We start from the raw sequence: 26,062 nt of genomic DNA on the forward strand, positions 1-26,062 counted from the left end.
CATTGGCTTTACTCATGGGATGAACAAGCAGCATGATTATTGTGTGCATGGTTGAGTATGATTATTTGAGAGCAGGAAGAAAAAGAGACACTCTTTTTTTCCACATATCAGCTCAAATAGGGTGTTTCAGAATCGAGAGTGGAATAAACCCACTGTGAATGAAACCGGCTGTTTATAAAGAAGTGTAACGAAAGAATAATTTATCCCTGGAAGATGATGAGAGATCAGCCATCACAATCAATTCCACACGATCAGACGGAGAGTGAATGTGAACTTTATGGCCAGGTCATCCTGATGTGTTTTGATTTAATGCAATAATGTGAGCCAAAGCATGCACCACACAGACTGAACTCTACACTTGAATGCCAAAATGAAATGTAATGGAAATAAAAAGTTCAACACAATTTACATGATGAATTAAAGGCAAAGTCTGCTTTATGGAGCTGTATCTGAACTCACCTATTTTTGTTGCGCTGTAAATGTTTTCGATAGGAAACACTGAGCCCAGGCTATACAACAGCACCTTAGCCAGCGCAGGTATTAACTGCGTCGTTGTCACCAAGACATTAACACAGTTACTCCTGTTTGAGAAAGACACAGATCGTGATTTTTTTGCTGTGTAAGATATTGCTATAGTCCTCAATGACAAAGGTTGATGATGCATGAAGAGCCGGACCTTGAGCTGATGATTGACAGGGACTTGAGCGCACTGGTCAGCCATGAGTCTGTGAGAGCCTCAACTTCTGCCCTCAGCTGGAGCCACGCCTCCCTCTTAGCCGGTCCCAGCAACCCTGAAATAGATCAAAAACAAAATGCCACATTCATAAATAGAGTATATATTACGGCATGAAACTGGGGATATTAATTGGCACAATCTGGGCACAAAAAAAAAAAAAAAACAGATCACACTGAGTACCCATAAGCCCTAATGCTGTACAGTCATTCCATTAAGTTAAATTGTGCTATTCATTATACCTATGGAATAGCGTTGTTATTTTATTGTATTAACTAAATTAACTGTATTTTATTAACTAAAATAAAGTAAGTTCAAGCTGAATTACTAAAACTGAAATAATGAATGAAATATAAAATTAAAAAAAATAAAATAAAAGCTGATATTAAATATCAATAAATACTATGATACTGTGTATAAGTAATACTAAATAAAACTGCTGTGGAGAATTAAAATCCTGTAAAAATATTTCAGCTTGTGATCAGATCTTACCTCCCACGTTGTTTTTGTAAGAACAGTACATCTCTTTGACTCTTCTGTATCGGAAAGCTAACTTCCTCATCCAGTCGACTCCGCCCCTAACACCTGTTGCTAGGCAGAGACTTGCGCTTGTTGCAGCTGCATGGAAGCCATCAGTGGCAAAACTGTAAGTACTGTTGATAATAACAATAACAATCTTGTTTTACATACAAGTAAAATACATAGTCATATTCTAGGACGTAGTTTTAGGCTTTGTTTTTGTTACAGCTGCATGAATAATGGGTGTCTTAAAAATTTTTTTTTGAAATCAAAGTTTAAATACAGCTAAATTAATCAAATCATCCAGATGATAAACTCACCTGAGGTCCTGCCCGTTATCATCAGAAGAGGCGTCATCAATGTGCACCTGGTCACACTCCTGTGAAACATCGTGGGGTTACTACTGTTAACCAGCAGGGGGCCACACAGTCACATAAACACACTCTGATTGGAAAAATAACTGAGGAAACAAGTAAGGCAGGAAGATGAGGAGAGCAGTTTGCTTACCTCTAAATCATTAAAAATAGATGTGTATCAGCAAGATTAAAGATCATCTCCTCCATTCTTAAACCAAGAGTCACAGCCAAAGGAGGGTCCTGAGAATTCAAATGTTCATTATTAGGATTTTATTACTTTACAACTATCATTGTCATCACCAATAACAAACCTATCATACTTGAAATTTTAGGCGAGTTTGAAATGGAGATGCTTTGCTGTTGTTAGGACACTCTATGTTTTTTTTATTTATTTTTTATTTTACAACATTTTAAGGCATCATAGACACTCCTGATGCAAAGTTATTCCAAAATTATGGTAAATCCATTACGTTTGGCCAAATTTTAAGACAACTTTGATTGTACTGCAGAGAAGGCAATCCCAGAATGCACTGCAACAAGCTCAACTCAGTACAACGTTTTATCTAGATGGCAAATGGAACCATAGTCTGTGTAAAGGCGACTATAACAGTAAATGATTAAATATATGCAAAGAACAAGTTAAGACTGATTATAACCTTAATATGCAAATAGAACGAACCAGTATGCAAAAATGAAGATGACATCATTGCAGAGAGTTTCATGAAAGCTGAAAATTCACTCAATGAAAGAACTAATAACATAAGAACTTTAATTTTAACCCTCATAATGCATTCAGATTTAAATACACATTAAAAGTAATAATAAAATAAATAATAATTATAGATTTTAGTATAGCAACCAGACTCTGAATGTGCCAAGACTTAATCAAAAAGATCAAAATTCGAACAAACCCTAACCAGAATGTTTTTATGAATATCAATAAAATCAGTGATCATTACATGTGCAGGTTGGATTGTGTTTAATTCTGCAGTTTTGGCTCGATATGAATACGGTATTTCAAATGCACATTTTGCTCAGTAAATAAAATGTTCCATGTTTCCATCAAATGATGACAGATACTACACTTAGTCTCAGATCATCAGATGCTCTCACCCTTCAAACTACACACCACACACACACACACCACACACAGAGAGAGTGAAAGAACGAGGGAGGGGAGGGCACCCAGCTGTAAAAATCATCATAAGTGATGGAGTTTGTTGGCTCAGAGGTGATTGGCTAAGACAGTGAACGAGAATAGAAAAGCACACACACACACACACAAAGTTAATGGCAAAACTGACAGAGATTGGAAATGATGATTCAACTGTTTGAAAATGTTTAAACTTAATCTAAGCATAAGTTAAAAAAAAATAATTGAGGCAATCTTTTTTTTCAATGAAAATAAACAATTCAAGACATACTGGCATAAAGCTGCTTTTCCCACTTTAGAACTCTGATGTTTAATAATTTCACAATCTTTGCAGTTATTAATCTATAGATCGGTGTGTGCTGGCGCTTGGGCTTGACAGCATGTGCAATGTCTCTGACGAGAGTGCTTAAGAACGAAGGGTTTTCATCGTCACAGAGCCTGCAGAAATAGCCCCAGAGCCGTGAATAGCCGCAGCTGTCTCTATGTCTCTCACCAACTGTACAAGAAATGAGGGAAGGTGTCAGAAGAAGACTGACGCTTCACACTCCTTGAGTTCGGCCGTCACAGTGCTGAATCTAACAACTCTGTTCTCATGCACTCTGCCTATGACAGAAGCGCACAGTTGTGGGAGTCATAATATTGGGGCAAGATTCAAAATTTACTATCGCATTCCGGAGATATACACACAAAAAAAATATTTTTTAAAGTTGTCAGCAAAACAAAGATTATTGGATTCCGTTTAACAAAAAAAAACGCTACTTCAAAATTATTGATTCAATGTTTAACTTTGAAGTCATTTCTTTGTAATTGTTTGTGAAATTTACTAGGAATTTCTAATGGAAAACTGTACATAGTAAAACGTACACATTATATACCGGGTAAGAAAAAAACCTCTGTGCATTTACATGCACACTAAATGTTGCTAATTTGCAGAATTGAGCTCATTATAAAAACCAAATGATATAATAAAACAGAACTGACATGACACTTAAAATTGAGGTTTTTATGTCAAACTAAATCAACATCCAACACTGATTAGGCCACCAGAACAGTGGTTAACATTACAAATAGTTTTGCTTAAACTATTTATGATATTTAATGTCAGATAAAACTATTTAAAGGTCATTTACATGACCTTACATGTTGCTCACTGTCACCACAGTTGAAGAAAGTGTTTAATATGTGTGCACAGTAGGTGTGTTTGCTCTCACCTTGCCGTACTTCTGTGCATAGGAGCCTGTGAGGAGTGAGTGAAACACAATAATCGTCTCATCCAGATCCCAAACAAACACTCTCTGTAAAAACATGCAGACCCATGTTTGATCTCAGTAAACCAACAGTGATGACACAGGGATTAGGTAGTGAAGAGTATGATTACATTAGATGAAGTGAGCATCTGCTTCAACTGTGAGCTTTGCATATATCTGTACATACCTCAAGGTCACTGTCAGGTGCTGGGGAGGGGTTGTTCTTTCTGCCCCGCCCTCTCGCCTTAGGCCCACCCCCTCGGCACGCCCGGTCCTCCATCTCCTTGATGGGCGTGGATGGGCTCTGCCCCGCTTCAAACTCACCTGTTTATGGGAAACGAGAAACATTTATGACACACATCAATGTTTTACCTTTCAGCTGAGCTGCAAAAATTCAACCTGATAATTCATATGTCCTGTAAATCAAAGAAATAAAGATAATGCTTTGCTGTTACAGTATTTCTTTTTAATCAGGGATTGTATATGTGGATCAAAAACGGCAATGTTTATGTTTGTACATTCTCATATCTGTTTTTTACTGGAAAAACAACAACAACATGTTTTATACAAGTACTGAAAGTGGGAAATGATGTTTGTGTGTCTATGCGTGTGAGCAAATTTACTGTAATGAGCTTTGCCGTACTGCAGCCAAGATAAATCACTGAGAAACGCAGCTTTAGGACCCCACTAAATTTTGGGCCTGCTGGACAAAGCCCCCAATCACCATCACTCTACTAACATAATCAACAAGTACAGTAAATTATACCTCCATGCCAAAGGCCATGAAAAGAACATTCTAACATCCATTCTAACTTTCAGCTGCATCATTTGTTGCTTTATTGGAATGATTAAGTTTAAACTACAATGGCAATTATCCAATTTTTGATGACATGCATGGTTTATTTGAAGTGAAAAGGTAAAATATAAATAAAAATGATTACAACAGATGTGAAGGGGGAGGAGAATTTATACGTGCGTCACGTTAAGTCGATAAAAGACTTCCGCATAGGATACACCTGTGTATCCTCGCTCATCACTCCTCATGAAGCCTCCTCCCTCCTCGATCCTCACCTCCTCGTGGTGTAATTAGATAATTGATATGTCCTTCAAGATGGCTGTGCTCGATCGGTTTCCGGGTCATAGGATGAAGGACGGAGGAGCGAGGAGACGAGGAGGGATATTGAGAAGCACCCTAGGTATTTTGGGGAGGTTTTAGCTCATTGTTATGCAGTTGTTAGGATGGTCCGGGTGGCTGCTGATAGTGCTTACCTGGATTCAGGTCAGCCGGTTGTCCTGTCATGATGGGGGTGGAGTCTTGCAGCTGATAGGTGGAGACTGAACTTGTGCCATCCAATGAGCTGTTAGAGGTCATGTAGGAACCGTAGGAGGAGGTGGAGTAATACTGAGCATACTGATTCTGCCCAAAAGTTGTATAGGTGGGATATTCTTGCTAGAAACAAATAAAATTAAAATAATAAATATTTATTTATTCATTCACTGATTACAAATCTGAGTCCAACCCAAACCAAAAACTATCCTTATAGTGGACAGGGTATTTTTTATTGAGATTGATGCAAGTTGTTATGTGTTAAAAATGTATGTGATGCAATAACATTAAATTTTTTGTTGAATAAAACAATGGTTTGATATCACCTTTTACATGTTTGCCTGTTGTGTTATAATATTTAAATGTTGCTGAAAAGCCTTAAATAGGCTGTTTAATGGCAAGTCTCATTGTGACAACTTACCCCATATTGGTGTGATGAGTTTGAAGCCTGCTATTTGGGCATGTTGTCACAAAAGGTTTATGTATATTCAATGAACTCTTTTTTTTTTTTTCTTGATCAGTAATGGTGGAAATAATCAACAGCTTCTTTTTGTAGCCAATTTACAGTAAATCTGCCCTAAGAAACAAACATTGGAGTGTGACAACTAGCCCCGCTTCCCTCTATAATTCAGGTGAAATCTGGAAAGAATATAGATTTAATGCTCTTAAATGGATGAATAAAAAATAGAGAGGGAGTTTATCAGGGGAGTAATAAAGAGAAAAAAAAGATAAATGGGACTGGAGCGTACAGATTTCTGGCCCATCCACACAGAGCTTTTTATCACTCCCTGACTTCTCTTGTATCTTTGAGAGAGTTTTACATGCGCGGAGACAGACGGATCTTTTACAGGAGATGACTCTAAAACTGTCATTGACTCACTCGCTCAAGAACATGAGCGCTGCAGAAAAATGCACTCGGCGAGAAAGCTCCACTACTGCTTTCACTCTCTCATTTCATCCTAATTCCGCTTACTCCTTCATTTCAACCATCACCAGAACCTCACTTTGTTTACACAGCTAAACTCATCAGTGGGAGTCTAAGTGTAGTTGGGTTCTTTTCTTTGGCAGCACTTTTAATCATAAAAGTTTAAGGAAACATTAAGTCCTAAAAGCATAAATGCTCTTAGATGAAGGATGGTGATCTGTTCTCTGAGGCTTGGGTTGTTTTAAAAAGACTGTCAGTCCTTTTCTGAGTTCTGACGTTATTGGTGCATGTGTGTGTTCATCTGTGCACGCGTGACTGTACCTGTTGTGTGGTGAAGTTGCCTGGATTGGAGTTGTTGGATGTGTAGAGACCAGGAGAGGTTGTGAAACCTGACCCTGCTGATGGAGAGAAAAGCCAGTGTTTGCCAACGAAAATACTAGGCTTGATTACCATCATAATGTTCAAAACCTGTACGCTGTTATTATTTTTAGTTTTTTAGTTTTTCATAAAAAGTCTTCAGAAGTTTTAGTTTTGTGTAAGAAACAGGCAGAAATATAAGACATTTTTCACCGGTAATTCTTTTATTATTATTTATACTCTATTTTAGTTGTTCTTAATATTCTGAATTAGCTTTTGTTATATGGTGTTGTTATTTTTATAATTTTTTGTTCTTTTTAAATTGTATTATTTGGGCGTAATTTATTTTTATTTCAGTTTGAATTTTTATCTAATTCCAGTTAATAATTTAAGTGCTGCAATTTAAACTTATTTAGTTTATATAGTTTAAAAGGCAAAATTCCACATTTTTATTAAGTTTAAGTTCTCTAATATTTTTTTAAAGCTTTATTTCTATTAACAAAATGTTTAAATAGTTTTAGTCAGCGATAATCTCATCCAGAATTCAAAATAATGTTGCATTTAGTCACATTTGTTAGAGCCAATCAAACGGCATCAAATCTGAACTAGATTTAATCATATCTTTTCAAAAGATGTTGAATATAGTGCTTATGTCAAATGGACTACTATGGCGTTTTTTCAGATCCTGGTCACTATGAAGGGTCATTTTATGGAAGAGCTGCATAACAACTCTCCAAAACATTTACATTTATGTGCCTTAAGTTAATAATTAATGTATATGTATTATATTGACAATATTTTTAAATGTGTAGGTGAACTGCTCCTTTAACTACATCATTTTCAGTAATAGTCAGATCTCACAAGTGATTGTTATTTTTGTTGCATAACAGCATCTTCTACTGTGTCCTGATTTCACTTTATTTACCATTTTATAAAACTCAATCAGCATTTGAAGCCACGCAGTATAATTAACATAGTTAAAGACTCTTATACTTGGTTGCATGAACATACTCACCTGGCATCTGATAGGGTGAGTAGGCTGTCTGTCCGGGCTGAGGGGTGGTAAATCCAGGGCTATAGCTGAGCCCTGATTGGAGGGTTGATTGGGTTTGTGTCAGCCCTCCTTCCGTCTTTATGCCTGGCAACATCACCCCCAAATCTGTAGCTCAAGATCAAGAGAATGGACATGTCAATCAAATTGGACTAATACTAAAAGGATCTTTCACATGAATCGTATATCCTATTATAAATAATAGATTCCATTATCATCATCACACGTAAATATGTCATCCATAAGCATGTGAACAAAAGTAAAGAACCTACCATAGGTGGAGAGACCGTAGGGTGGAGTAGTTTGAGAGTACGGCGTGTAAACTGTCGACTGCTGCATGCTAGTGAACTGTGATTGGCCTGTGTAGGCCGACATGGGAGGAGCCACGGGGGTAGTCAGGATATGGGGGTAAGGCCTACCAATCAAAAACAAAATCAAAACATTCAGCTTTCATTTGATTAGATCAAGGGTCAGCAGCCTTTTTGACAACAAGTGCCATTGCTAATTTGTCTGGTTCATCACGGTGTTGACCCCAGTGAAGATGGTTAGATGTTTTTGCATGTGTCTTACTTTGAGGGATAGAGAGGAGGTGAATACTGGTGAGCCGGCCGAGGGCTGAATCCACTGCTGCTTATAACTACACAAATAACAAAAGAAGAAAAATTAAGAAATCAGCTAGACCGACTGTATTTTTATGGCCAATGGTTCGTGCAAGCTCACACACACACACACACACACACACTTTACTGGGATGTATCAGCAGTCAGTACTGCATGTCAGTTGTCATTGGACTGAATGTGTAATTTATTACATATCACAACCATAAAATAAAATGTGTGCTGGACTTCTTCCATTAGAATAAATTTTTCCAAGAGCCTACAATTTATATCCACACACACACACGCAGCTCACAGTTTTGATTGACAGCTCACAGTCTTTCTCACCAGCTGGATTCAATTTAAGAAATCACAGAAAAAAAAACCCAACAGGAACTTTTCTCTCAAAAATCCTTCCTTCTACATCAAAGAATGTCCTCGTTTCCTCCTCCTGCCTTCCCTCTCTTCCTCTTCTCCTTGAGATGCAAAATCAAAAACAAATTTTGGCATTTGCTTGTCATAATTCCCTTCCTGAGCTGAAACATTTCCCAGTCCAACTCATTTCTTAATCAGTATTTCTCTCTTATTCTTCAATAACATTTCTAAAATAAATGTATATACATACGTAGTCTCTGAAAACAAGCCTTTATAGACAAAAGATTATCTATCTATCTATCTATCTATCTATCTATATATATATATATATATATATATATATATATGTGTGTGTGTGTGTGTGTGTGTGTGTGTGTGTGTTCAGCTCTGACATACCTAATTAATCTTGCTTAATGATACCTTTTTTACTGGAAAATAAGGCAAGGATACAAGTTTTTGCAGTGCATATAAAAGAACATTCTGTTGTCTTGTCTATAGAGACATCACACTGTCCGCTCAAGCAAGAGCCTCAACCTTCTCTGCAGGGGAGCTAAAGGGACAGAGGGTTTCTCAGTCTCTGAGTGTGTGTGAGCACATTGATCTAAATAAAGAGTTTGTGGCTCTGATGACGTTCGCTCAAGGGCAGTACAGAGATTTAGGGCTCAGAGCTTTCAGCAAGTTCCCAAGCGGGATTGCAACAGGCATACTGAATGCAGCGCATGTGAGTGTGTGTGTATGTGGATGTCTTACCTGACCCAGTGTAAGTGTCCAACCCAGTGTCTCCCGCCGAGCTCACAGCTTCACTGCTGTTCAGAGGCTCAGACTTAACTTAAAGAGAGAGACCAAGAAATATATAAGGCACCCTGTCAGCTGTCAATCTCCTCTCAAACCTCTCAAAATCAAACAAACTCTGAAGCAAAAACGCCAAATCACTGCACCCAAACACTCACACATGTGCTATCTTATATGTCACTCCACAAACACATGCAGTATACCATCATTCTTCATACTTGGGGCAGTGGGCGGGGTACTGCAGCCCAGCAGCCAATCAGCCGTGTTTAGAATTGTCATGTTCTCTCCTGGGGGCGGAGTCAGATGTATAGTGGACTGTATTACCCATTCATTCTTTAATATTATGAATTTAGCACATACAGCTAAACCCAAAACTATATGGACACTTACATCACACTCAAAAACACAAAATGTCACTAGATTGCATTTATTGCATTGACTTTTTATATTAAAATAAATACATATAATACATAAATAGTTCAAATTTAAAATAATATAAGTTATATTTATATCACATTACTATAAAATAATTGTGAATAAATATTTAAAATATTTTCCAAACTTTTCAAGCAAAGCTATGTGGCATTTGTTTGTTTGTTTTATCATTTAAAACCTATGATAGCTAAAGTGTACAAAATGAAAACAAAAATAACTTTTTGAAGAAAAAAAAAAAGTTGGTTAACCTGATGACCCACACCTTTGGTTACTCTGTTGGGAAACCTATCTAGTGATTTCTTACATGTACTAAAAATGAGAAGTTGATTAAAACGAATTGCAGATGAAATGGTTCCCGAAGAAGACGTTAGTTCTGAGAAAACAGCATGAAAGGTTTACAAATCTCAGATGATATTTTGTTATCTAATGCATGTAAATATATATATTTAAGTGTGACTAAAGTGTCCAGACAATCCATTTTGTGGCCACTGTAAAATAGAAAAATTCCCCATTCCATATTTTAAAGAAAGCTATTGGATAGTAACTGATAACATTTTATAAATAGTAAAGAATATAATAATTAGTGAAAAGTTGATAAATTCCTATAGAATTCCATTCTAATTAAATTTGCTTTCATTAAAACAAACATTTATTAATAGTACAGCCATCGTTCTATAATAAAAAATGACATCATATAAATCATATTAGGTTTCTAAAACCATATTCTGCCATGCTGATTTTATGATAGCTCTTTCAAAGAAAGAAAAAAACATTGTGAATCAGTGTGTGTGTTTGTAAGGGAAAGAATGAAAGTCCTCTAAAGTAAGATGAATGAGGCTTCATTGGCAGTGGGATTCATGTTGGGATATATGTGTGTGTGTGTGTGTGTGTGTGGGTGGCTGTGTGGGCGGCTAGCATGTGTGTGAGTGTGTGTGTGTGCATGGAGGGATTCAGTCTAGGCTGTGAGCTGATGAGGTAGACAGAGGAGAATGTTGAATATGTCGTTGTTTTGGCAGAAGCACAATCCCAGTGTGTGTGTGAATATGTGTGTGTATGTCAAGCTGTTAAAATCATTAGCTGAGCTCTAATCTAAATGATTTACTGAGTTCTGCTCCTTTTACTCTCCCAGTCTTTTGCTATTGTTTTATTCCGGCTATATGTCAAAAACAGATGAGCTCACACACAACACACACACACTCTCTCCAGGGTCCCTAAACTTTACCTCTCTTGTGTACCACACAGACATAGCCATACATCAAACACTCACTTTCTAGAGTGTTGAGAGTCTATTTAGCCATGTGTATGTTTGCCTAATGTTCTCTCTTAAAACGTTTGTTCAGCGTTTTCCTCAAGGAGAGAAAAGCGAGCGAGCGCGTGTTGACATCAGAGAGAAAATGAGAGTTTAAACGCAGGAAATAGCTTTCTGTGGACCAGGCTCTTGCTGAAACATGCACGGAGAAGTGCTGGGAAATGTTTCAGCACAAAGACGCTTGTATACATACACGCTTTCTTCTGTTTAAATTAGGCCTGTTTGCAGCATCTGACCTTTGAGGTTAGTGTGAACTCAGAGCATCTCGGCACACGACATTGCCACTAATCCACCAAACCCGCTCTGGATGGTACCAAAACCACCAGAACAAGAGACACTTTATCCTTGCAATCTGAACATCACACAACAGGACTGAACCCTGCTTTCAATTACATCAAGAAAATCCAGAGCGAAGATCATGGAGTGTTCATTGCTAAAGCTGATTTCCTATACTCAAGGCAATGCTTTGGATGAAAGGGACTATTTGTCAGCTAATATGTTGCTCGCTCACTCATTTGCACTTGTAATTGCTAGCTTGCTTGCTCTTTGATTTGTCATTCTCTCATACCTCCGGTTCCATTGGTTGTGATGTTGTTGCTGAGGATGTTTTTGTCCAGTTTGGACGTGCTGTCACTGCCACTGTTAACAGAGTGCTGGGGGTCTGTTAGATCCTGCATCTCCAAAGCCCTGTGATGACAAATATAACTGTTTAATACATTTACACTACCATTCAAAAGTTAGGGGTTGGTAAAAAATTCTTGATGTTTGAAAACAGTCTCTTATGCTCATCAATGCTGCATTTATTTGATCACAAACAAAATAAGTAATATAGTGAAATATTTCTACAATTTAAAAATAGCTGTTTTTTTCTTTTAATATATTTTAAAATGTACTTTATTTATTTAATGGCAAAGCTGAATCTTTAATGCATCCTTTCTAAATACAATATTAATTTATAAAAAAACATAATAATCATACTGACCCCAAAATGACTAATGGCTGATAATATGATAATGTCTCACACCATATGCTAAAGAAAACGTCCCAACTTGTGCATCTTTTAAGAGTTTTTACCTCAAAATGCTGGAAAGCAGTTTATCTAGGTCATGTTTACTTAGAATCTAGTTTTCTTTTCCTCAATTCTACAGACTAAGCCCTCCACATGAAAATATGAGGAACAAAATCACAAAGTATCTTCATGTTATTACGTTAAACAGCCTGCATTGTGTAACATTAATATGAATCAAAAACTGCCTAATATTCTCAGCATGCAGTAAGAATTATAATTATTTTTATTTTTTTACATGTAATGTTAATTAAATATTTTTTATATGCATTATTGTTATATGAAGTAAATATATTTTGTTTCAATTCATACAAATATGGCAAATAATGAGTTTTTATCCAACAGGATTTTAGGTCAAAAGTGTGCATATGGTTTCTTTAAATTCACTTAATTAGTCCCTGAAGTGTGTTAAATTATTATTTTCAAGTACAAATATTCCATGCAAAATTACACTTTTATCCAAAGGACAAATGCATAAAGACAGCTCTTATAATAATGTAATGCCAAATGGGAACAGAATTGCTCCTTGTTGCTCTCTGTTTATAGCATGAACATCTGCATGAGATTTCTGAATGCATCTCAAAGTACACAGTGCTTTAACACATGTTTTATCCAGGTGAAGCTGTCTGCTTTACACCCACTCACTCACACACAATGACTTTAACATCCCTCTTTCTTTATCTCTCCCCTGTCTTTATGTGTACAATATTACATACTCCCACCGTCCACTGTCTTTGGCACTCATAAGTAATACCCTAAATGTATTCCCGGGGAGAATATGTGCGTTCACTTTACCTGTTGTCTACTGGGTCTGGAGCATGGGAATCAGTGGTAGATTTCTTCACCTGTATAAAAGACCAGAAGAGACAGTTGATGTATTAGTTTCTCATTCAGTGCATGAAGAAAACATTGCGCTGCCAGTCTGGAGGGAATTTCCAGCTACTTGACTCAATGTGATGACCTCACTGTCCATGACTGATGACTGTTTTTAACACTGATGCACTAAATCAGCATATTAAAATTATTTCTGAAAAATCATAGTTGAACTGAAGACTGTAATAGCTGCTGAAAAGCTTTACCAACGAAGGAAAAAAATACATTTTAAAATACATATATGAAAAGATGATGAAAGCCTCAACTACTAATATATATTGTTGTTAATCCGAATCGCTATGCGAATGTACCTTATTCAGCACATTATTTTAAGTTACATAAATCTCTCTCTCTCTCTCTCTCTCTCTAATACACACACAATACATTCTTTCCCATTCTACCAGTTTATCTTGGTTCTTACTCTCTGTCATGCTCAATATTACTCAATACTGAGTTGTTAAAACCATGACTGCCACTTTCCTCTTTGAAATGTCCTTATGATCAACTCTCTTCAAATCTACTCAGTTTCTTTCTATCTTTCTTTCTTACTGTCAAGGTCACCAGTCAAAACAGTGCATTATTCCTTAATACAGAAACTTAAATTCACTAATATTTCTCCTGTTTTACACTTGAATATGTATATGAATATTTAAACATAATGTACCGTAAAACAAAAGGAAGGATCAAAGAGTGCTACAAGTCTATAAATTTCTCGCAATCAATTGACATGGTTCACCCCTCCCAAAGCTGCTCACAGTCATCTGGGTCTTAATTGAAAACACACATGCAGACCTGTGAGCACACATGCACATATACATGTGTGTGTCAGATGTAGCGTGTGCTTTTGGGGAGAATGTTTGGAGTGTGCAACCAGCCACACATGTTCACACACACACATACACTGCCATTGATAAGTCTGAGGTCAATAAGACGTTTCGAAGTTTCTGAAAGAAGTCTCTGCTGCATTTCAAGACTGCATTTATTTGATCAAAAATACATTAAAACAGTAATACTGTGGAATATCATTATTTTAAAATGACTTCAAATTCTATTTGAATATTTTAAAATGAAATTTATTCATGTGATGGTGATGACTCCAGTCTGCAGTGTCACATGATCATAGACAAATCATTTTAATATAGGATTTGCTGCTCAAGAAACAATTTTTTTATTATCAATGTTGAAAACAGTTTGGTGGAACCATTAATGCTGTTTTTCAGTATTGATTTTCATGATGAAATATTGTCACTTTTGATCAATTTAATGCATCCTTGCTGTATAAAAGTAAACTTTCTTAAAAAAACAAAAAACAAAAAATCATATTGCTTAGCGTATACGCCGTACAAATGAGATTCAACAGATGCCCATGCAGGTTCCTCTCAGAAAAGTACCTGCAGTTTAGGCTCATCTTTTTGGTTTTGTGTTTTGATTTGTGCTGAGTACAAATCCACCCATTATAGTCTCCTCAAATTAGCCTGACGCATCCAGGGACAGAAGGTGATCGGTCGATCATACGGTGCTCTAAGCCTACTGTGAATCTCTCTCTGACTGTAACTACTTCCTTGTCCAGCTGCATCTGTGCTCTTAGAGCAGTTAATAGCACGTTTGAGAGAAGCCCAGCAGGATCCAGCTCTCAATGAGGCCTGCTGGTGAACACTCATCTAAGACTGTTTAACTGTACACCGTTTATAGATTTATGAAGTGAAATTAGTAATTCTTTGGCAGGCGGTTCAAAAAGCAACTACCAAAAGGTCACCCTGCTGAAAAAAGCACGCCTAAGCTGGTTTAATGGTCTTGACTGGTTTAAGCTGGTCTCATAGGACTCAAAGATAAAGATTTCTTTTCTCTTGACCAGCTCATTTTTATTTGATACTGAAAAGAGTTTCAATGGCCTTACCACAAAAGAATGAGACAGACAGACAGACAGACAGACAGATATAGATAGATAGAGATTACATTTTTTTATTTACAAAAAAAAAAAAAAAAATGCAATTGAAATTATACAGGTATAACAATTATTCATATACACATCTTTTGCCAGAAATTATGGTATACGTTGCAAAACATTACTGTGTTGAGCTGGTTGAAGATGGTCTCCCATCCTAACCAGGTGAAATGTTGCCAAGATTCCTCTAAAACAGACCAGCATGACTAGGCTGAGAGACCACCTAAGACAAGGTGCTTACATGTAAACTTTGTAATTAATTGTGAAATTAAGCAATTTCTGAGTGAAAATCGTTTCCACACTTTTCCACAATTCATAAATGTATCCAAAAGATTGAATAAACAATCATGCAAGGGTGTTTCTGCTTAATTCTATTCTATATGCAGATTCCAGACCTGCTTACAGGCACAGAGGCTTCACACACATACACACACCAACACACAGAAAACAATCTCCCTTTTCTTGTGTTTTTTTGTGCTTTCAGTATTATGGTTATCAGCGCTGTAACTTAATACTCTTCCTTTCATGTAAAATACATTGTTACCTGTGCCCCCCCCCCCCCCCCCCCCCCCCCGCCCGTCCACCCACCAATACACACGCACATTTCAGCATATGCCCCTGGGAGGTGTAAGATTATCTGATGTGTCCCCTCCCTGAAACGCTCTTCTCTAAAGGTAGGGGAAGGCAACAAAGAGAGGAAGAGAGAAGAAGAAAAAGGAAATAAAAAAGGACAGAGTGTGTGACAGGGCAAAGAGCTGTACTGTGTGTAATATGCACACAAACACGACATGCATGTTTTTAAGGGTATTCCAATCAGAAGTAGTTGTGCTGTAATATGCTGTTATATTTCCTGAAAACATTCAAACTCCCTACGGACACTGAAAATAAGAAATAGAAACTAACATTAGAACAAGCGCACACATCTGTTCCTCTGGACCAGTCCATTCAACATCCTTGTTCTCAATCAGAAACTAATAAATTCATGCCAACAAGATTTTAAATAATTTATGTAAATACTGACAAAATGTAATATGGTAGTGCATGCAATAAAATGTCCACTCTCTATATAATTTATATATAGCATGTGCACATACAGTATATTTATTTGGTACAATCCATCCACAAGAATTGCTGATTCTCTTACACATTATTTTTATATCTTAGCAATGGTTCCCTTAGTAATGGTTATTATTTAAAATAATAATATACAATATGCATACAAAATAAGATATAATAATATAACATATTTCAAATAAGATATTCCAAGATATACCATCAGTAAAATAGCTTTTCATTGTAAAAAAAAATCAAATAAATAAATATATAATATTAATTTAAATTGTAAACAAAAAACATGTTGACATGACCAGCCAAATACTACTAGCTTTATGTCAGCGACCTCCTGTTAGTTAATATTTTCAGTTAACATATTAAAGTGAATAAAAAACGACTTAATACAAACAAAGCATTTCTGCAATGTCATTAGTAAATGCACATTTTTTACATGATGCTACTAACATGATTGCCTCCATTAGATGCTAGTATCGGTTTAAAACGGTCAATTCAGGAAGCAAAATATAAAACACAGTCATAGTCAGTCATACAGCAGCGTTCTGGAACAAATATGTTTTTGATCAGTCAGATCCACTAAAATGACCAGTTAAAGCAGCAGCCCATATGTTGGACTGCTTCGGTTGCATGTCAACCTGGTGTATGAGATTTAAATGGTATATATCGCCAGGGGAAGGGGGTCAGAGGGAAACTGGACACCAGGCCAAGCCCTATAGATAGACACACCTTCGCAGCTTTGAATGAGTGTATATGTGTGTGTGTATGATCTAGTGTGTAACTACGTGAGAGACGCTGTCTTTCTCTTCAACTGTCTCACTGATTCATGTATCTTAGTACAGCAACCAGAGTGTTTACACACACATACAAGTTTCTCTAGGTGCGCACTGGAGTGTGTGTGTATCATCTTAAGAAAAGATCTGAAACTTATAAATATATAAAAAAGCACTCTTGCATCAAAGTGCTCCCTTCCCCTCTGATTGCAGCAGAAAAAAAATGCTGCTTAATTATTCATGAGTTCTTGTGCTTGTGTCAGCTTTTCGTTAATTATTTAAATTAATCTCATTAACGAAAGGCCAGGTTTCAGGAGCATTTAATTAAATGATGAATTGCTTCCCAGATGTCGATGTGCTTGTTAAATAATGTGCTCAGGCTGGACCCGAAGCTGTCAGATAGACTCAACCCAAAACTGCACACAAGAACCATCATAGTGCACATTAGTGCCATTGTACTCCCCAACTTAATGCAGATTTTAAGATCACCAGGAGAACCGTCAGATAATCTCTGTTTATTAATCAATGACTCCGCATGACTGTAAAAACATTGTCTACACCCAGCTTTAGGAATGAATACAGTCTGCTCGAACCTGCAGCTTGTTTTGACAGCTTGTACTGATTCAAACGTGACTGGATACAATTTAGTCTCATCAAACTCAACGTCAGTACTTAAATACCTAACATTTGTATTAAACACAAGATCTAGAAGGATCTTAAAGAAAATTTGACACTTATGCACTTACATTTGAAGTATATAACTTCCAACGAATGTCCTATAGACTTTGAATGTATGCTGTCAACACATTTGTTTTCTTATTTGAATATTTTAAAATCTAATTTATTCCTGTGATGGCAATGCAGAATTTTCAGCATCCATTACTACAGTCTTCAGTGTCACATGATCCATCAGAAATCATTCAAATATGCTCATTTTGTGCTCGAGAAACATATTATAGTATTATCAGTTGTGCTGCTCAATATTTTAGTGGATACCATAATACATTTTTTTTTCAGGAAAAAAATTTCACTTATTTTGTGACATTATAAGTCTTCAGTGTTACTTGTAATCAACTAAGTGGTTGTTTGTAGGGATGCTCCGATGCGCCTTTTTCACCTCCGATACCGATTCCAATACCAAGGGTTCAGTATTGGCCGATACCGATCCGATACCAGTGAAGGTTTTTTATTTTTATTTAAATAAATGTAGAATTTATATATCTCTGAGTATGGAACTGATATTCATTCTTTCACGATCTACTAAATACAGACTACTTCATAATAATGTAAAATAAACAATAAATATGAAATATGTATATTTATAATATATGACAAAAATATATGCTAAACTAGTTTATCAGATAATTCAGCAGCAAAAGTTATTCTAGAAAAATCAGTGAACAATAATTTTAGAAATCAAAACATTTATTGAAAAAAATATATTTTGTGGGGAACAAATAAAAGTGTTGCAATAAATATGTTAAAATGTTACCCATGCTATTTGTATTATAAAATCAATTAATGAAAAACATTCATGAATGTATTTATATATAAGTATATACTATCAAATTAAAATACATTTCTTTAGCATATTGTTTAATAACGCAACAACATATGATAGATTCGATAGGGCAAAACAAATACAGTGCATGAAGCGTTTACAATATGCGCATCTGGTGTGCAGAATGATGGGCTTGAAGCAACACGGAGTCACAGCACACAACGCTTTGCATTAAAAAGTGCAAAGCACAAAGGGGAGAGAAACTGATGCGTATTGTACTATATCTGTGAAACAGTTATTGAGCCTTTTCTTATAACGGTTTTAAATTTCAGTTACTGTGTGCATTAAAAACAATTTATAGTCTTTTCTACACCTTTGTGTTGTTCTCATCGACACCCGGTAGCAAATAACAAAACAACATTAAACTCCAGCAAGAAGATAAAGTCATTTTTGCAAAATCATAGACATTTATTTCAAATTCAATTATGATAATGGCAATACAGAATGATCTTGGAGAGAGCTCTAGCGAGCTGACTGTCGTAAACGAATGCGACCGGGTTTAAAGAATGAATGAATGACTGACAGCCACAGCGGAGAAATGCTGAACCACTGATGGACTATTCTGATGATGTCTTTCATATTTTCCAGACTTTGAAAATGTAATTTACTTGGCAGTTAATGGGACGGTCACAAGCCTCCCGGTTTTCTTCTAAAATATCTTAAATTATGTTCTGAAGACAAACTAAGCTTTTACGGGTTTGGAACAACATGGGGCTAATTGATTAATGACAAAAATGTAACCCCTTAAACTATCGTATGGCTTAAGAAGTAACAGAATAATGTGCACAATCTTGGATAGCAGCTGAGTGCAAGCTAGATTAAATTAATACGTTTTAAATATGGTCATTTTTCTTACAAAAACTCATCGATTCGCTACAGGAGGCCTTTGTTCACCACCCGGAGCCATGTGAGACACATTTTTTTTTAATGGAAGGGGGATTTTTATTTCACGTCTTTTGGACTGATGCATGGCAGCACCCACTGATCGCCATGAAACAGCTCGAAAGATCAAAGACAATTTTTTATATAACTCCGACTGGATTCGTCTGAAATAAAAAAGTCATATACACCTAGGATGACTTGTGAGAAGGGTGAGAAATTTATGGGCTAATTTTCATTTTTGGTTGAACTCACTTTAAGGCTGCTAACTCAAGTGATTTACAGTGCAAAAGACAAGCAACAGGTGTAAATAACCAATAACCATCAGGATGATAACAAGTTTACAGGAAAAAATCTATAACAAGCCTTTTTTACGTCAGGGAGACACCAAATTTCAGTTCATATATGTATTTTAGCTGCTACTTCTTCCAGTTTGTTTTGACGTTAAACACAGGGTACTTGTTTTGCTATAAAGCAAGTCCTACTTCTTTTCACAGTACATAAGATTCATAAATATTACTGCATCAGTTCAGCAGCCTTCAACAGACTCACGACCTGTACTCTTCATTATTTGTGGTCATTTGCTGATTAGACTTAAATTGGGGGGTGTAAATATGTGAACGTGAAGTGGTGCTCTCTGTTCTCCTCTCCCTGCCTCGTCCCCTCTTCCTCCCTCTCTGTAGGTGTGTGTGTGAGTGTGTGTAACCTGAGTCCTCTCTCTCTGTCTGTGGTCTCTGCTCTGGGGCTCTGGGGCACAGACTGCACCAGAGGAAAAGGCTGTAGCTACACCCCCTTTTCATTTTACTCCTCTGCTATTTTCTTCCAGAACCAAAAGCATTGATCCCTTGAGTCACAAAATACCCCCCTCCACCCACACCTCAATCTCCCTCTTCCTCTCCTTCCATTACCCCAAACACCCCCAGATCGTTGGATTATGGATGCCTGTCTGTCTTTTACAGAGCGCTCATGTACGCATATGAAAAGCACAAACAAGAGATATTGTAACACATATTCAAGCCTGTTTTCCACAAAAGAAAATGATCAGAGTGTCTCCCAAGAACACAAATGCACTGAAAACGTGTGTTTTACTGTCAGTGTGCATGCGTATGTGACACTGCTCAGTCTCGTAGTGGCCATATGGCTACTGTGCTCGACACTTCAGCTCACATCTGTTGTGTATTAAAGACCTAGCACTACTCAGTACACACCTGGGTGGGCTTTCCACACACACACTCATTCATGCACACAAACATGCTCACACTTCAAACCGCACGATCAAACTTTACAATTATCACATAGTATAGACCAGCATTTCCCACACATTTTTGCCTTAGATACTGGGATACAGCAACACTAAACCAGACATGTGTTCCTCAACTGATACTTTACTGGAAATCATTCAGCATTATCATTCATTTTACTTTTTTGTGGGGCAACATTGAAGAAACTTTCTCAAGAAACAAATTCAATGCCAGTACTTGAATACCTAACATCTGTATTGAAACAAAAGAAACATACAAACATCCTAAAGATATGTATATACACACATACAACAACTGCCCCTGTCAATTTGTAAAAGGGACACGTCATGTTTAAAGTTTGGTGTAAAAACAGAGTAAAAACAGTAATATTGTGAAATATTTTTACAGTTAAGGAAACTGTTTCAGTCTTCAGTGTCACGTGATATTTCAGAAAGCATTCAAATATGCTGCTCAAGAAACATTTTTATTATTATCCATGATGAAAATCATGATGGATCCTTTGATGAATAGAAAGATTCTTGACAAACACCAAACAGTTCATGTATTGAGGAATTATATCCAATCAAGTAATTTACAATATAAAATAATCAGTAAAATCAAATAAATGATACTATGAAGTTAGTTCTCTTTCTTGAAATTGATTGACCAAGGAACATTCAAAGAGTTCTTGATACAGTAAATATTATAATACTATCTTATTTTTCATTGTGGAAGTAAGCTATTTCCTGCGAATGAAAAAGACTTTCGATTCATTAACTATAATTAAATAACTAGAAGAATAACATTGCAATAAATGGTAAAACTATTTGCGCTACAAATCATTGTGTTTATCAGTAGAAGCCTTGCATATTCAAGTTACAAATGGTAATGCTTGCTCTTTCATAAATAATAAGGATAGGTTTAACAAAGTAAAGCCAGTATCTTCCTAAGAACCTCCTGGGATACACACAAATGTGGTTGAGAAGCACTGGTACAGAGAATCAGTCGGATCGTATTTTATCTACACATTTCCAAATATACAACACATATAGAGTCTTTAAAGGATACCGCGCAATACACTGGCCTGTTCTGAATTAGTGGAGTGATAAATTCAATACACAGAAGAAAAAAGAAGATAATCTTCTAAGACAGATAAAGCCATAATGTTGTAAAACACATCTGAAAAGTGTGAGTTGTATGTCACTTACACTCTGTTCATTCAGCCCCTGTGTATTCTCCATCAGATGAACTTCCAGTCCCCTTGACTACAGTCCAGACACCTGCAAATAAAGGATGCTTTAAAATCGCCATAAACACAATACAACGGTAGGCATCCCCCTCTCTCTCTCTCTTTGTGCCTGTGGGTATATGTGTGTAGGAGGGGAAGGAAGAAGTCTGGTAACTTCACCGTATCATAGCCAGCTAGGCTGAAGTAAATATAATTTACAGAAGTAAACATTAAACAATGGATTGAGAGAAATGTAATCAATGTAACACACACACAAATGCACTCAGTACACACAAAAATCCAAGCTGTCACGGTGGTCACGGTGATGCTAGCATGGCAGTAGTCACTAAAAACACCTTACCATGATTTTGAGTCCCCCAGTGAAGCCCCTTCCATCCCATCCCACCCTCCTCTTTCTCTCTTCTCATCCTTCCCCTGTCATCTAAAAGCTTGATACTTCTGTAAACTACTTTGAAACCTCCTGAGGCCTCAGTAATGAAAAGCATTTTTATTCAAAAACTCCTTGAAAGCTCCGGGATAAGGAGAATGGGTTAATTTTCTGTCCTGTTTGCGATCTGCTGTATTTTTAACATTAAACTTTTGTTTGGGTGTGAGAGAACAGGTTTAGCCAACCTATTGGAAATTCAATTTGTTTACATATATCCAGAACAACAAACAGTCAAAAAAATAACAAAAAATGAAAAAATGTTGTATGGAAAAGAGCAGCTCCTAATTTTATTTTAAGTTTTGGGGAACAAAGTGGACCACGAGTATGCAATGAATTTTCATTTTAAAGTAAATTAATTGAAAAAAGGAGCAACTCAACAATTTTAATATTTCTGTCAAATCAATTTAGACAAACACCTGTTTCTATCTTCAGTGAAACAATTTTTGACTTTGCTCAAAAAATTGAAGGGTCCATTTGAATGGTCATGATGCTTCTGTTTGGGAATATGTTTTAGTTTATGGTAGTCTATATTGATTACAAGGACCTGTACTAAGAACAATGCATGTAAATGGGAAGTCCCCACAAGCACATGCTCTTCCTTGGGTGTGTGTGTGTGTGTGAGAGAGAGTAGAAGGGAGAGAAAGAGAGTTGAAGGGCACAGTTTGAAGAGCAGATCATTTGAATTTTTCATTTGCTTGGTGAAGCTGTGTTCTGAAATTCTAGCCTTTAATGCTCAGGCGGGGAATGAGCTGAGCAGCATTGATTTTTACTGTTATCACTCAGTGCCCTCTGAGCCTACTGTCCTCACACACTCTCTCTTTCTCTCACACACACACACAATGAACAGACGGACAGCAGAAGACACATTAGGCTACACTAACCATGTAATGGGTAGGAGCTGAAATTGATGTCCCTTCTGTCAACACACGCGTTTTCAAATCAAAAGCCACTGATATGCAACAACTGTCCCTGACCCAAAAATTTGATTAAGTCACAGAAGGAAAACAATATATAAGGAAACATTCTGGGGATTGTAAATTAGAGAAGATCACTACTTCTCAAAAAAAGCATAGCGCGCTTTAACGTTATTGTAAAGCAAGCGCGCGCGATTCGACACAGCCGCGGCACGAGCGCAACGCACATGAAAGCCGAATGCGCCAAAGCTTTCATTTTCCTCCCTTTAAATCATCAGCGCTCACTCCATTGTCAAAACACCCCGTCTATTAATAAATAAACAAGCTGGACCGGTAACAAAGATTTTGCCTAAGGGAATATTTTGTTTTATTAATGTATGACGTGTAGATTTGTTATATTTCATTATTACAACCGATTTCACTATTTAATTTATATAGACAGGCCTTAATGTTTAATATCATAGACTAAAAGTTTTCTCCTCCACTATGCGAGAAATTTTTAACTTCCAAAAGGTTCCAGTTTTAATTCTTCTGAAACCATCCAGTCTGTGTGTAATTCCAAAGAAGCACAGCTCAACTCAAGAACTGAAACATGTTATTGATACTTCAGATGCCACAAGAAACCATTTAAGAACCTTATTTTTCAACAGTGTAGCCTACTTACTGGCAAACGTATTCACTGTTACTTCTTTTAGCCTACTGTTTACTAGCTTTAATAAAGAGTTGTTGTTGTCGTAAACCGCTGTGAAATATAAAATGGCATCCAAGTGCAAAGATCTTAAAAACACATTTTTAACCATTCAGGGTTTGATGTTACATCCAAATCACCATGGGTGGTTATTTGACCCTTACCCAATATGGCTGGCGAAAGCAGTAATCCACCAAGACACATTTACAGATGTGCAACTATTAAAATAATTCTTGTTTTAAACTTAGAAACACTTTTTTAGCGATTTAATAATTAATCTAATAAAAAAGAAACGTGTATGTGATCAAAACAAATGCTATTATTAGATTTCATCAAGAGACTCGACAAAACACTACAAAAAAGGTAGTAGGTAAAATGATGCCCTATCTTTTAAATCCTAAACTGTACCTTGTAAATCCGTCAATCAAAGTGTCCTGTAATTTTTTTAAATAGATGTAAAACAGTCTCGAGTTTTTCCCCAAAGCCTGAGGCCTGGATATGGCCAAATAGGAGGTCACTGGTGTTTCTTATGTAATTGTTGGCCAGTAGCCTACACTCCATCTTATTACCAGCCACCAGAGCGACCTGTTTGTTTTGAATTATTTCGTGTTAAATGTGTAATCTAATCCGGGCTCCTTCTCCGGTATCGGCTCGAGCTGCTATCGACAGCGCGAGAAAGCTACCAATGGCCAACGCGCAGTGAATCGGGTTCAGTGTCGGGATGATATTCCCAGCTTCCTCCTATCAAATACAAACACAAACTCCACGTGCATTCAAAAATGAACGAGGTACGCGCGATTCAACGGACACGGTAATCACCTGACAAACTCAGAACCACTGCTCAATAGGCTTTCAATGAAAAATAAAATAAAATAAAAAACAGTAAATAAACAAATCACTCTACTGTTAAAAAACACTTGAATATTTGTGAATATAATCATGCATTAAGTAAGAGCAAATAAGAAAAAATAAAACCAAAAATTATGCTTCATGTTTATGTTGTCGAAATAACTCCATTTGAATCTAAATCCTTGTAATCGAGTGCCCTAAAAATTTTCCATCCAAATAATACTCGAGTTTTCAAAAAAATTAAATCTATTTTCTTGGGGTAAAAAAAGTTTACAAAAAATACAATGAAAAGTGGTCACTTTTGAACCACTTTACATTAATTTTCAGGCAGCAGTTAGACTTTGCTTTTTTTTGTGCTGATATTTTAATGTGATAACTGGTAAAAAAAAAAAAAAAAAAAAAAAAAAAGAAGATGAAAAATATTTTACTTCCATGGGTAAGTAAATAGGTATTCTGATTATATAACTTGCAATTCAGTTCTCCGTTTATGAGCTCCAATTTTCTCAGACGTTTCAATCACGTGAAAGTATCAGGAGTGAGCAGGTGCTCCAACAAACTGCTCTCACACGTTGTTATTGTCACCTAAATATTCCGCAAAACTTTAAAAGTTTCCTAAAGCAACATATGTTATGGCTATTCAAAATGGGTACTTACTCTTAAGAGTTGTGCGTTGCTACAATTTCCAAACTCTCCAGTAGGTCCGTTCGCATTCACTCTGTTGACATGCTCAAACAAAAATATTCAAGTGGTCGAGCTGCGTGAAGCGCGAGGAACAGCTCGCGCCAGTCAGTGCACGCGCTGTCAGTGAAGCTCGCGGGAAAGTCCTCCCTAAGTTCATGAGAGCTGCACTGGCCGGACTGGAGCAAAACGATAGAACCGACAGATCGCCACTATAACCCAAACTCCGAGGAGCGCTGTCTTGCACTAGCCGTGTTTTCCGCTTTAATTTACTCTCCTAAAGTTAACGTGAGCACACGCGCACTCCGTGGTCTACTTCATTATTAAAGTTCTCTTGCAGCGGCGAAGCAAGAGCGATCATTGATGCGCATGCGCGCAGCTGCCATGTGGGGTGCTGCTGCTGGCTCTCACCCAAGCCAGTAATGGGGCACAACACAAGGGCCAGGATGAGGCTCTTATTAATAGTTTCGTCCGAGTGATCAGCACAGATTTATTTATCACCACACAACAACAACCAAGTCAAACCCTTGTCCTGGGATCAGATTCACTCTCATACTGGGCTTCCACTTCCGCAAGAAAAAAGATCTCCTCTAATTAACATTTATCAACACTTAGAGCAGCCAAACCACTAAAATAGCTTCATTTTTTTGGTCAAATATTTAAAACATGTTCTAAC

General features: G+C 36.8%; 1 protein-coding gene across 1 annotated transcript in view; it reads right to left on the reverse strand.

The window, feature by feature from the left end:
• Positions 1–25,797, reverse strand: part of LOC113065596 (eyes absent homolog 4-like) — a 28,316-nt gene extending 2,519 nt beyond the window's left edge. The window contains 19 exon segments of the mRNA XM_026236974.1: positions 460–581; positions 677–791; positions 1,226–1,386; positions 1,573–1,631; positions 1,760–1,776; positions 1,779–1,848; positions 3,973–4,056; positions 4,196–4,332; positions 5,278–5,458; positions 6,582–6,655; positions 7,633–7,776; positions 7,941–8,083; positions 8,239–8,305; positions 9,390–9,467; positions 9,650–9,718; positions 11,744–11,862; positions 13,037–13,086; positions 21,790–21,861; positions 25,363–25,797. Coding sequence (XP_026092759.1) covers positions 460–581; positions 677–791; positions 1,226–1,386; positions 1,573–1,631; positions 1,760–1,776; positions 1,779–1,848; positions 3,973–4,056; positions 4,196–4,332; positions 5,278–5,458; positions 6,582–6,655; positions 7,633–7,776; positions 7,941–8,083; positions 8,239–8,305; positions 9,390–9,467; positions 9,650–9,718; positions 11,744–11,862; positions 13,037–13,086; positions 21,790–21,822 — 1,723 coding nt within the window. The 5' untranslated portion in view covers positions 21,823–21,861; positions 25,363–25,797.
• Positions 25,798–26,062: the final 265 nt, after the last annotated feature.

Source organism: Carassius auratus, chromosome 48, assembly GCF_003368295.1.
Source record: "Carassius auratus strain Wakin chromosome 48, ASM336829v1, whole genome shotgun sequence".
NCBI lineage: Eukaryota > Metazoa > Chordata > Actinopteri > Cypriniformes > Cyprinidae > Carassius > Carassius auratus.